At 48.0% G+C, this 11,862-nt stretch overlaps 1 protein-coding gene across 1 annotated transcript in view; it reads left to right on the forward strand.

Moving 5' to 3' along the window:
• Nucleotides 1-8,058: 8,058 nt before the first annotated feature.
• The window catches only part of Eif2b2 (eukaryotic translation initiation factor 2B subunit beta), a 7,683-nt gene continuing 3,879 nt past the window's right edge, over nt 8,059-11,862 (forward strand). Inside the window, exons 1-5 of the mRNA XM_021178966.2 lie at nt 8,059-8,305; nt 8,403-8,523; nt 8,678-8,826; nt 10,161-10,324; nt 11,274-11,369. Of these exons, the coding sequence (XP_021034625.1) occupies nt 8,143-8,305; nt 8,403-8,523; nt 8,678-8,826; nt 10,161-10,324; nt 11,274-11,369 (693 nt within the window). The 5' untranslated portion in view covers nt 8,059-8,142. The remainder of the gene's footprint in view (nt 8,306-8,402; nt 8,524-8,677; nt 8,827-10,160; nt 10,325-11,273; nt 11,370-11,862) is intronic.

Below are 11,862 nucleotides of genomic sequence, written 5' to 3' on the forward strand. Positions count from 1 at the left end.
CAAAAACCTGATCAAAAGCAACCTGGGGAGGAAAGGGTTTATTTGACCTGTGCTTCCACATCCACACTCCACCACTGAAGGAAGTCAGGACAGGAGCTCAAACAAAGCAGGAACCTGGAGGCAGGAGCTGATGCAGAGGTTTTGGAGGGCTGTTGCTTACTGGCTTTCTCATGGCTTGCTCAGCCAGCTTATAGAACCCAGGACCACCAGCCCAAAGATGGCTTGCTGTCCAGGTACACTGTCCAGTCAGTGTGTCTAAACGGGCAAGCTCCGGTTCATCCAGAGTGCTTGAGAGAGGCTGCTAATGTTGACTCTGGCCTTTACATGCATGTGCACATAAATTCTAATTTAATATTTTCTTGGAGAGCTGGCAGCACAGCTTAGTGGAAGTGTGGCCTTATCTAACAGGTAAGGTTCTGGGATGATTTTTAGCACTGTAAAAAAATTTTTTTTAAACTATTACCAAATAATTGTAGATTCCCAGACTGTCCCTACACACACACACACATACACACCCTTCTCTCTAAAATCATTTCGTCGCATCTTACACAGTGACACACATGACATGTATCTCAGGCATGTATGGGTGCATGTGTGTGCAGGTTCATGTGAACCATGAAGAACTTGTATGTCATCCACAGGAATGCAGTCCACATCCTTTGAGAGGCTGTTTAGAATTGGCCTGGAGCTCACCAGCTACAGTAGGAGCTGACAGCAAGCCCCGGGTAGGGTCCTACTGTCCGTCCCCTGTAGGCCCAGGATAACAGCACATGCTAAAATTACATAGGTCCTGGTGTCACACTCAGCTCTTCACACAACTTTCATGACTGAGTCACTTTCTAATCCAGAGAGCACTTCCTCTGGCTCCCCTGTTGCACCCAGCAATGCTTAGCTTGCCAAGTTCTGTTCTATGGTGTGGAGGTAGCACAGTTTACTTTAACATCTGACAACTGTGGTAGAGAGTTGGATAGTTTCCAGGATTCGATTATTATGAATAGTGTCATAAACATTCGTGTACAATTTCCAATGTGACATTCTTTGTCTAGGCTAAAAGGCCAAAACTCAATCGTTGAGTTAATCAAATCCATTTTAACTGTTTGTTCTTTGGTTGATCAAGACAGGGTTCCTCTGGGTAGCCTCAGCTGTCTTAGAACTCAACAGGCCTTGAACTCACAGGGCTCTGCCTGCCTCTGCTTCCAGAGTGCTGGGACTAAAGGTGTGTGCCACCTCCATCTGGTCCATTTTAGTTTTTAAAGAGACTTCTGAACTATTTTCACGAGTGTATAAGCACAGTGACAGGCATGGTAGCGCATGCCTGCAATCCTGGCACACATAAAAGGAAGGCAGAAGGATAGGTGTTCAAGGCCAGCTCCAGCTCCAGTGAGTTTGAAGTCAGTATGATACACATGAGATACCATCTCAACACCAAACCAAACCAAACCCAAAAAGAGCACTCCCATGCAACCTGGGTTTAAAACTCTATTTGTTGTCAACAGTTCTTATTTCACATGTTGTTACTCTTTGTGTTTGTGTTATGTGTGTGTGTGTGTGTGTGTGTGTGTGTGTATGAGAGGTGTGTATGTACATGTGCATGTGTGTGTATATGAGGGGTGTGTGTGTATGTGTGTGTGTGTGAAGGTAGGAGACAACCTTTGGATGTTAATTTTGCATTTCTACCTTCTTTCTAGAGGGTCCTTTTGACTTTGCATAACTCAGGGTAGCTGGTCCATGAGCTTCTGGAGATCCTGGCTCTAACCTGTAGGTGCACTGGGATTACAGGTAAGTGTCCACTGTGTCTGCTTTCACAGTGGCTCTGGAGATCCAAACATGGGTGGCCAGGCTTCTGTGTCAAGCGCTTTCTCCACCGACTCTCCCTAGCTCCATTATTCCCTTAAAACACATACTACTGAGACGGATATACAGTAATGTTCTAAACTACCCTCTTAATTGTTTTTTATATTTAGGGTTTTTAAATCATGTCTTATTCTTGTGTGCACGGTGTATGAGGGCACACTCATGTCATAACGTGCAGTGGATGGCAGAGAACAACCTTATGGTGTCAGCCCTCCCCTTCTGCTTTTATGTGTGGTCCAGTGACCAAATTCCAGTCATCAGGCTTGCGTGACAAGTGCCTTTACCCACTAAATGAACTTGCTGGCCAGTTTTGCTTCTTCTTCTTTTTTTAGTTATAAACAATAGTGGAAAGATTATTGTGAATTATTAATTGTGCATTTATCTTATTGTATAAGATGAATTTCTGGGGCTGGAAAAATAACCTTTTTCAGTTAAGTGCTTGCTTTGCAAGTATGAGGCCTGAATCAGGATCTTCAGCACCCAGGTGAAAGCCAGGGACCACGGCACTCGCATGGAATCCCGGGGCTGGCGTGGTGGGGGGGAAGGAGGAACAGACACTGGTGAATCCCTGGAGCTCCCTGGCCATCTAGTCCACCAAACCAATGATTTCCAAGCTTAATGAGAGATCTGGTCTCAAAAATGCGGTGGAGAGTGACTGAGGAAGACACCCATTGTCAGCCTCTGGCTTCCACGTGCCCTTACACAGGTGTGCATGAACACCCCTGTGCATATGCAATGCACAAACACAAAGGGCACACACACATACACACAGGTAAAAGGAAACATTTCTAAAGATGGCCGTGAAGATCAGAGGGTAGAAATTTAAATTAATATTGGAAACTCTTTTGATGTCTTTCAGAATTATCCCATCGAAAGGCTTGTGTAATATTCTCTGAACAACATAGGAGAACAGAGGCAAAGTTCCCACACAGCATTGTGACGATTGTGCCATATCCTTAGCACATAAATAGATCCCACAGAGGTGCCAGGAAAAGATAATACTGGGAACTTTGAGCTGAAATTGACAGAAAGCTCCATTTAAAAATCAAACATGGAGCCAGGCATTGGTGACGCTCGCCTTTGATCCCAGTACTTGGGAGGCAGAGGCAGGCAGATTTCTGAGTTCGAGGCCAGCCTGGTCTACAAAGTGAATTCCAGGATAGCCAAGGCTATACAGAGAAACCCTGTCTTGAAAAACCAAAATCAAACAAACAAAAAAATCATACATGGAGCCTGGAATCATGGTGCTTGCATGCCTTTAATCCCAGCACCCAGGAGGCAGAGAGAGGTGGGTCTCTGTGAGTTCGAGGCCAGCCTGGAACACATCATGAGTTCCATGTCAGTCAGGGCTCCACAGTGTCAAAACCCAAACCAAACTAAACCAAAGACATACAGCAAGCTATGAAGCAGAAGCTGAGGCAGGCATCGTGGAGGACTGCTGCTCATTGGATGGCTCCCTCTGGGTTGTTCAGCTCCTTTCTTATACCATAGGTCTACTTGCTCATGGATGGCACTGCCCTGAGTGGGCTGGGCTCTCCTACATCAGATTAATCAAGAAGTGAATCTGGGTGGGCTCAAGCACACCTTTAGTCCTGGCACTCTAGAGGCAGAGGCAGGTGGATCTGTGAGTCCAAGGCCAGCGTGCTCTACAGAGCCAGTTCCAGGAAAATGTGGCCGCAGGCTGATCTAATCTAAGCAATTTCTTAGCTGAGGTTTCTTCTTCCCGGGAGACTCCAGGTTGTGTCACACTGACAGCTGGAGTTAATTATGATGTATAACACTGACCAAGTTACCAATCCCGTGTAGGCCTCAGCTTCCTCTGTGACTTAAGAAAGCCTTCCCTAATCCAAAATTGAAAACACAGTCTCCCGTATTTCCCTCTGACTATTTTACTTCTGTTTATAGTTTATGATGTGAGGGGTCACACTGGGGTCTTGTGTACCATTTCTCCACTGAGCTAGGCCTCTAGCATCTTCTACTCTAAACATTTAAGGAAATTGTCTGGATACATAAATTGGAATTATTTCTTGTAGGGGATGAAAGATGTTCATGAAAAGCAATTCCCTTTTCATTGGCCATTCTTTTCGCAGTGATTTCTAAGATGCTACTGTTGGCTGCAGGTCTTTAGAACATGTGTATCTGTTTGGAGACCTGTTTTGTCTCAGTACTACATCCATCCTAAACTAAAAGGCCTAAACATTGCCTTACATTGTTCTAAAACTCTTGTTCTCTAGTAGGGAAGAACTTCTTGCCTACATCTAGTCTCTTAGAGTATCATGACTAGTTTTGGCCCCTTTCTCTTCCCTGTATATCTTAGAAACAACTTCTGATTTATTTTTATTTTATTTTATTTTATTTTTTGCCTCCATTGGAGTTTTGATTAGACTACACTTGGGAAACTAGATATATTTAAAGTACTAAAGTTTCCTGTCCATGGTCATGGTATATGTCTCCATTTATCTAGGGCTTCAGGTAGCTGTGTGCCACAGGGTGGGTTGTGAGAACTGAACCTGGGGTCTGCAAAACAGCAACATGTGCTTTAACCTCTCTCTCCAGTCCACAACACTTTTTTTTTAATTTATTTATTATATGTAAGTACACTGTAGCTGTCTTCAGACACTCCAGAAGAGGGCGTCAGATCCCATTATGGATGGTTGTGAGCCACCATGTGGATGCTGGGAATTGAACTCAGGACCTTTGCTAGAGAGCAGTCAGTGCTCTTAACCGCCAAGCCATCTCACCAGCCCCACAACACTTAAATCTACTTGTATGCAGGTCCCGGCACTTGGGTTTCCTCCAGGCTCAAGGGAAGGCTTTCGCTCTCACACCAGTTTTTAAGTTCTTTTATAAGGAAGATAGAGTAAACATTTTTAAAGTTACAAAATATATTTTTTAAAAGGTACAGATAGCATGATGAGTCACTGGGACAGATGTGTAGCTGTGTCTCCAATAAAGAACATGGCAGCTCTTTCAGAGCATTGGGTTTGACTCCCAGCACCCACCTGTCAAGGGCATCGGGCTCCAACATTCCCTTTCTTAAACTAGAAGTGCTGCACATCTGTCACAGGGACTCAGCCTGCTCTACAGACACAGACAGACAAAACACCCATACACAGGATTTTAAAAATAAATTTAAAAAGGTAATGCAGTCAACATTCCTCCCCAGTCAATGCTTTCTCTGAGTGGATGGATGTGGGTGTGTTTATGTGCACGTGGAAGCCGATGTGCTCATGTGCACGGGAAAGCTGAAGTGTTCAAGGGCACGGGGAAGCCGATGTGCTCATGTGCACAGGAAAGCTGATGTGTTCAAGGGCACGGGGAAGCCGATGTGCTCATGTGCACGGGAAAGCTGAAGTGTTCAAGGGCACGGGGAAGCCGATGTGCTCATGTGCACAGGAAAGCTGATGTGTTCAAGGGCACGGGGAAGCCGATGTGCTCATGTGCACGGGAAAGCTGAAGTGTTCAAGGGCACGGGGAAGCCGATGTGCTCATGTGCACAGGAAAGCTGATGTGTTCAAGGGCACGGGGAAGCCGATGTGCTCATGTGCACGGGAAAGCTGATGTGTTCAAGGGCATGGGGAAGCCGATGTGTTCATGGGCACGGGAAGCTGATGTGTTCATGTGCCCGGGAAGCCGATGTGCTCATGTGCTCAGGAAAGCTGATGTGTTCAAGGGCACGGGGAAGCCGATGTGTTCATGGGCACGGGGAAGCCGATGTGTTCATGGGCATGGGAAGCTGATGTGTTCATGTGCCCGGGAAGCCGATGTGTTCATGGGCACGGGAAAGCTGATGTGTTCACTTGCAAGTGGTAGCACGTGGAAGCCTCTGGGTGTCATCCTCCAGATGCTACACTCCTCCCAGGGCTCACCACTTCCCAATATTATCACACTAAAAGACCAAACCCTCAGCATTTGAACTTTTTGTTGTTGTTGTTTTGCTTTGGTTTTTTTTTGTTTGTTTGTTTGTTTGTTTTTTTCAAGACAGGGTTTCTCTGTGTAGCCCTGGCTGTCCTGGAACTCACTTTGTAGACCAGGCTGGCCTCAAACTCAGAAATCCGCCTGCCTCTGCCTCCCAAGTGCTGGGACTAAAGGCGTGCGCCATCACGCCCGGCAGCATTTGAACTTTTGAGGAACACACTTCAACCATATGCAAGCTATAATCATGAGTAAAATGAAGGTCGATAAATGTGGGAAAACACAAGCATCACTGGCAAGCAGGAAAATGGAAATTAAAAAATCCTGAAGGATCTTTTTTATGTCTACTTTCTATAAAGATGTTTGGTGATACCATGTGTTGGTAAGCATGTACAACATTGATAGATGGCTCCACCACTCCTCTGCTGTGAGGTGATCTGGGCAAGGGGGAGATGGCCTTGCCCACTCACCCCTAGCCACCTGAGGCAGTCAGGAAAGCTGACCCTAGGGTCATCAGGGTGAGGAGAACTGGGTCTGCACCTCACCTGAACATTACAGTAGAGTTGGCCCTGGTTGAGGGGTTTTCAGGTCAGCCAGTCCCTAGGGTGAGAGCAAGAGAGAGCTGGCCCCTGCTAACCTCTGCCAGAGGTGGTGTGGGTGCCCGGGTGATGGCCTCTCCCCCTCCCCCCCTGAGGAAGTCTGGAGAACTGGCCTTGAGGTCATGAGAGTGGGTGAGCTAGCCCTGTCCCTTGTCCATTAGAGCACCTGGGCAGGTGGTCACTTTACTTCATCTGGGAAGCACAGCCCTGGTGGAGGGGACCCAGGTGAGCTGTCTCGGAAGAACAGAGTGTGGGAGAGCTGGCCTCTTTGACCCTTCTGGGGTGAGGTGGTACAGGTACTGGTGTGATGCCCTCTCCCTTCCCCCTTGCCACCTGCAGTAGTCAGGATAGCTGATCCTGGTGCCCCACTGACTGTAGCACTTGGGAGAGCTGGCCCTGCACGTTGCCTGGGCAACACAGTAGAGTCGGCCCTGACGGCATAGGTACAGGTGAGCCAGACCCCAGCAAATTAAACAATATGCTATTTAGAGATTGCAAATATTTACTTTTTAATGTATTGCTGTATTCTATTTTTCTAATAATTTATTACAGTTTTTTTTTTTTTTTGCTCTTGACAGGTACAGTTTTCCTGTACTATCTTTATATGATTTTGATACTGATCTAATCCCTCTGAAGACAATTTATCAGCTGTAAGGAAAGTCTTAAAAGTCTGGAAGATTCACTTTTGAGACGTTTATCTTAAATAAGTACGAGATTCTAATTCCGTCTGGGTTCAGGGGACCCAGGATAAGCACAGCCTTTTTACCTCCTTAACTGCTTCAATACCGTGAATCTCTTTCTCAGTGTGTAAAGCTGGGGGAGGAGAACCTACCTCACATAACTGTATGACAGTAAGAACTTACAGCACTCAACACCTAGTAAGTGTCGGGTCAATGGAAGGACTTATTACATTGTGTGTACTCGCCGGCCTCCAAATTGGCGACAACGTTCTTGGTGTCCTATTAGCTTCTACTTTGTTTGTTGTTTTGAGACAGGGTTTCTCTGTATAGCCCTGGCTGTCTTGGAACTCACTCTGTAGACCAGTCTGACCTCAAACTTAGAAATCCACCTGCCTCTGCCTCCCAAGAGCTGAGATCAAAGGCGTTCACCACCACAACCGGGCTAGCTTCTACTTTGAATCTCTTTCATTAGTGACATTCCTTAGAGCTTTCGAGGCCGAGGATATAAAAAAAGCAAACAACAACGTAAGAGCTAGGAATAGATACTATAGCAATGGTGGTACCACTTGCCTAGCACCTGTGAGATCCTACGTTCAATTCCTTGCACCGAGCGGGAAAAAGAAAGATAAAGTTGGTTGGGAATGGAACCCAACGGAAAAGGTGAACAACATGTTCATCCCGCGTTGCAGCAGCACTTTTCTGGGCGTCTCGAGCCCTGGACTCGCACTCACGGAGGCGTCTGCCAAGCACCAGGCAGCGGTGGAGCCAGGAAGGAAGAAAGCCACTTCTGCTGGTCGCAGGGCGGGAGAGCCGCTCGCTATTCCCATAGCAACCAGACTGGCCAGCGTCCTCCGGGCCTCCCGGCTCGGCGCGCAGACTCCCATGGGGACCCTTCCAGCCGTCACTTCCCGGCCGCGCGCCCAGCTCCGCCCTAACATGTTTCTGATTGGCCTCAGCAGAGGGAGGGGCGGGCTCACAACTCCACGAACTCAATAATATTTCACCGAGCGGAAGTTGAGCTCTCTCGGCCCGGAAGTGAAACAGTGCTCTGGCACTTGAGGCTTCTGCAAGTGAGTCCCGGGACAGTGGTGGAGATGCCGGGTGCCGCGGCGAAGGGCTCGGAGTTGTCCGAGAGGATCGAAGGCTTCGTGGAGACTCTGAAGCGAGGTGGCGGGCAGCGCAGCTCGGAGGACATGGCTCGGGAGACCCTGGGGCTGCTGCGCCGGCTTATCACGGACCACCACTGGAACAACGCGGGTGCGGCAACTCATCCTCGTTCTTGTTCCATTCCTGAAGCTGATATTCACTTTCACCGCGCGCCTGCCCCGTTCACTCGGTCTCTCTTGGGTTTCAGGGGACCTAATGGATTTGATCCGCAGAGAGGGCAGGAGGATGACGGCTGCGCAGCCCTCCGAGACCACCGTGGGAAATATGGTGCGGAGAGTCCTCAAGATTATCCGGGAGGAGTATGGCAGGTCAAACTCACAGCTTGGGTGGGCTCCTGGTGGGACCAAGGGGTGCTGGCTTTTGGTTGTTAAGCCGTGCCACCTATCAGCTTGAAGCCTCTGTTGTGGCTGAGCTGCTCCCGTTACCCCCGTGATCAGTCTTTGGGTCTTGTTGCCTCCATAGACTGCACGGGCGCAGTGACGAGAGCGATCAGCAGGAGTCCCTGCACAAACTCTTGACATCCGGAGGCCTGAGCGAGGATTTCAGCTTCCATTTTGCCCCACTTAAGGCCAACATCATTGAGGCGATTAATGAGCTGCTGGTGGAACTGGGTAAGAGGTCTGATCACTAAGTGGACAAGTTAGGTCGCAGGCAAGAAAAACAGCCCCCTAGAAGTTGTTCACTGGCAGGGATAGGTGAGATCACCAGTCTTCTGGTTTGAACACCATTTGGTAGGAGTGGATGGAAAACACCAAGCTTATAGTAACTGCATCTTTCAAGACAGACCTGCTCTTTAACAGTATATTAAACGAGAGATTTCTTTTAGGGCAAGTCTTTTTATTTTATAGCAAATGAACTTGCTGGGGATGTAGCTCAGTGGAAGAGTGCCATACTTGATTGAGGCCCTGGGTTTCATTCCCAGTGCTGCAAAAAACAGAAAACGAGTTCCCCAAAGCCGCATTTGGAAGTTTCTTTTTCACTAAACTTCATCTTGACTTAAAAAAATGTTTACTATTAATGGTGTGTGTGTGTGTGTGTGTGTGTGTGTGTAGGTCACAAGGCGACTTTGTAGAATTTGCGCATCCCCCTTTATGTGGGTTCCAGGGATGGAGGGCAGGTTTCCAGGTTTGCCCGTCAAGCACATTTACCCACTAAGCCATCATGCCCACCCCTTCGAGAATTTATATACATACCGCCTCCATCCTCACTTGCAGATTTTTGTTACAGTCTGTTCTTCAGAGATTTAACACTGGGTACTGGGGCTGGAGAGATGGACGGCTCAGCGATTAAGCTGCTCTTGTAAAGTCCCCAGGTTTAGTTCCCAGCATCTCCACTGTGGCTCATAGCCACCTGTAAGTCCTGTTCCAGAGGACCCGATGTCCTCCTCTTACCTCCACAGGGACCAGGCACACATGAGGCAAACAGATATACATGCAGGCAAGACATTCATGCACTGAAAATAAATAAAGGTGGACAATTTACAAACAAACAAACTAGGTGCCATCTGTACTCCAGACGGCCACTCTCAAGCTGCTGCGGGATTTCTGTATTTCTTTGGTACGCCCACCGCCCATGGAGGTGTTGTGGCCACCTTTTGGAAGAAGAGTTCTATCAGGGGAAGATCTGTTTTTGGTTAGCACTTCAGGATTTCCCAGATTGCCACTTCCGGCCTTAACTCATCTTCTAGAGCAGTTGTACGGAGCTGGTTTAGTGGCAGTAGTAGCAGTGAGTCAGAGTGCTGCTGGGAAGTGGGGCAGGCTGAGGAGTGCAGGCCCAGGACCCCAGAATGATGCTTTTAAGAGCTTGGACTGTTGCACTCTGAGCCTGCTAAGCCTGTGATGCCAGGCTGGCAGTGTCTAAGGTCAGCTTCCCCTGTGAGCCTTTGCCCTGCCTGTCTGGGGTTAGCATGCCATTTTCACATCCCCTTGCAAACCTGTTCTTGCAGAAGGCACAATGGAGAACATTGCCGCCCAGGCTCTGGAGCACATCCACTCCAATGAGGTGATCATGACCATTGGCTACTCGAGGACAGTTGAGGCCTTCCTTAAAGAGGCGGCCCGGAAGAGGAAGTTCCACGTCATTGTTGCAGAGTGCGCTCCTTTCTGCCAGGTAAGAGGGGCGCTTGGAGTCGCTGAGAAGGGTTGAAGAGGGAATAAAGGAGGGGTGAGCCTGAGCCGCCTGTGAATCGATTAGCTCAGCCTGGAGTCATTAAGAAAGTAAATCCTGCCGGATGTGGTCGCCACACTTCTAATCACAGCCCTGGGGAGGCAGAGGCAGATGGGAAAGAAAGAAAGAAAGAGAGAGAGAGAGAGAGAGAGAGAGAGAAAGAAAGAAGAGAGGGAAAGAGAGAGGGAGAGAGAAAAAGAAAGAAGGAAAGAAAGAGAAAGAAAAGGAGGAAGAGGAAAGCAGGAAAGGAAGAAGTCAGGCACGGTCAGCACAGGCCTTTAGTCTCAGCACTGGGGAGGCAGAGGCAGGTGGATCTCTGTGAGTGTGACAACAACTTGGTTTGGTCTACATAATGAATTCTAGGCAAACAAGGGCTCAAATGTGAGAACCTGCCTCTAAACAAACAGAAGACACACACACAAACCAAAACACCCCCAAACAGAATATTGGTAAGGATTTTCAAGTTGCTGTAGATACATTTAAATAGTAGTTTAAGAAAGCTGTGTAAATTACAGGGCCTAGGAAATGAAATCTTGGTTCTTTCCAGGGTCAGAGTAGGGCGTAGTATCTTGGGGATGACTGGTATTTGATTTGATCTCACTCAGTCCTTAAGTAAATAACAGGTCTCAAGAAACATAAAGAACATTGTAAAAGGATGAGGCCGAAGCTGTCTTGCCAGCTGTGCTTGCGTTGTGTAAGCAGTTGTATTTCCAGTCTTGTAGCTTCCCTGAAGTCACATTTATTAGCATCTCTATGGCTTGCCAGACTGTGTACCACAGAGAGATGGGTTATCCTGGAAACTAGATTTCAGAGTCTTAGATCCAGTCCATTTGTCAGCTCTTGTCACTGTGTCATTCTGTCCTTAGCACCAGCCTTTCCCCTCCTGTTTCAGGGACATGAAATGGCTGTCAATTTGTCCAAAGAAGGTATCGAGACAACTGTCATGACTGATGCCGCCATTTTTGCTGTTATGTCGAGAGTCAACAAGGTGGGTGGCGCTGGAGTCACTGGTTCTGAAATACTCGTTTCTTTTTCTTGTCTTGTGAGGTCCCCGGTGATAGAAGGAGGTTTCTAGCACCATTTCAAAGCGAGCGCTTAGGCCCTATAATCTGCTAGCTGGCTGTATCCCCCTCACCCACATCATCCATCCTCACCAGGAATAGCCTGTAAATGTGGTCAAAGCATCGAAAAGAGCGAAGTGGAACTGAGCTAAGAGTGCTAGCTAGCTGTTGGGGATTTGCCGTGGTTCCCACGTATGCTCAAGGAGCGAGGCAAGGGCATGGGAAGTGATCAGGCTTAGGTTTCCAGGAAGTGCTGTGCATGATTTCCGGGAAATACTGGGGAAAAACCCAGGTGTTCCAGCTTCCCATGCCACAACTAGAACTTTCCAGTCCTGAGCACTGGAGGCTCTCTTGCCCTCTGGACAAGGCTCTCTTGGCCTGGACATCCAGCCAAGGGCCCGGTTAGGTCTCCACCCCAAG

The sequence above is a fragment of the Mus caroli genome, unplaced genomic scaffold, assembly GCF_978045245.1.
Source record: "Mus caroli unplaced genomic scaffold, Mus_caroli_1 scaffold_14, whole genome shotgun sequence".
Taxonomy (NCBI): domain Eukaryota; kingdom Metazoa; phylum Chordata; class Mammalia; order Rodentia; family Muridae; genus Mus; species Mus caroli.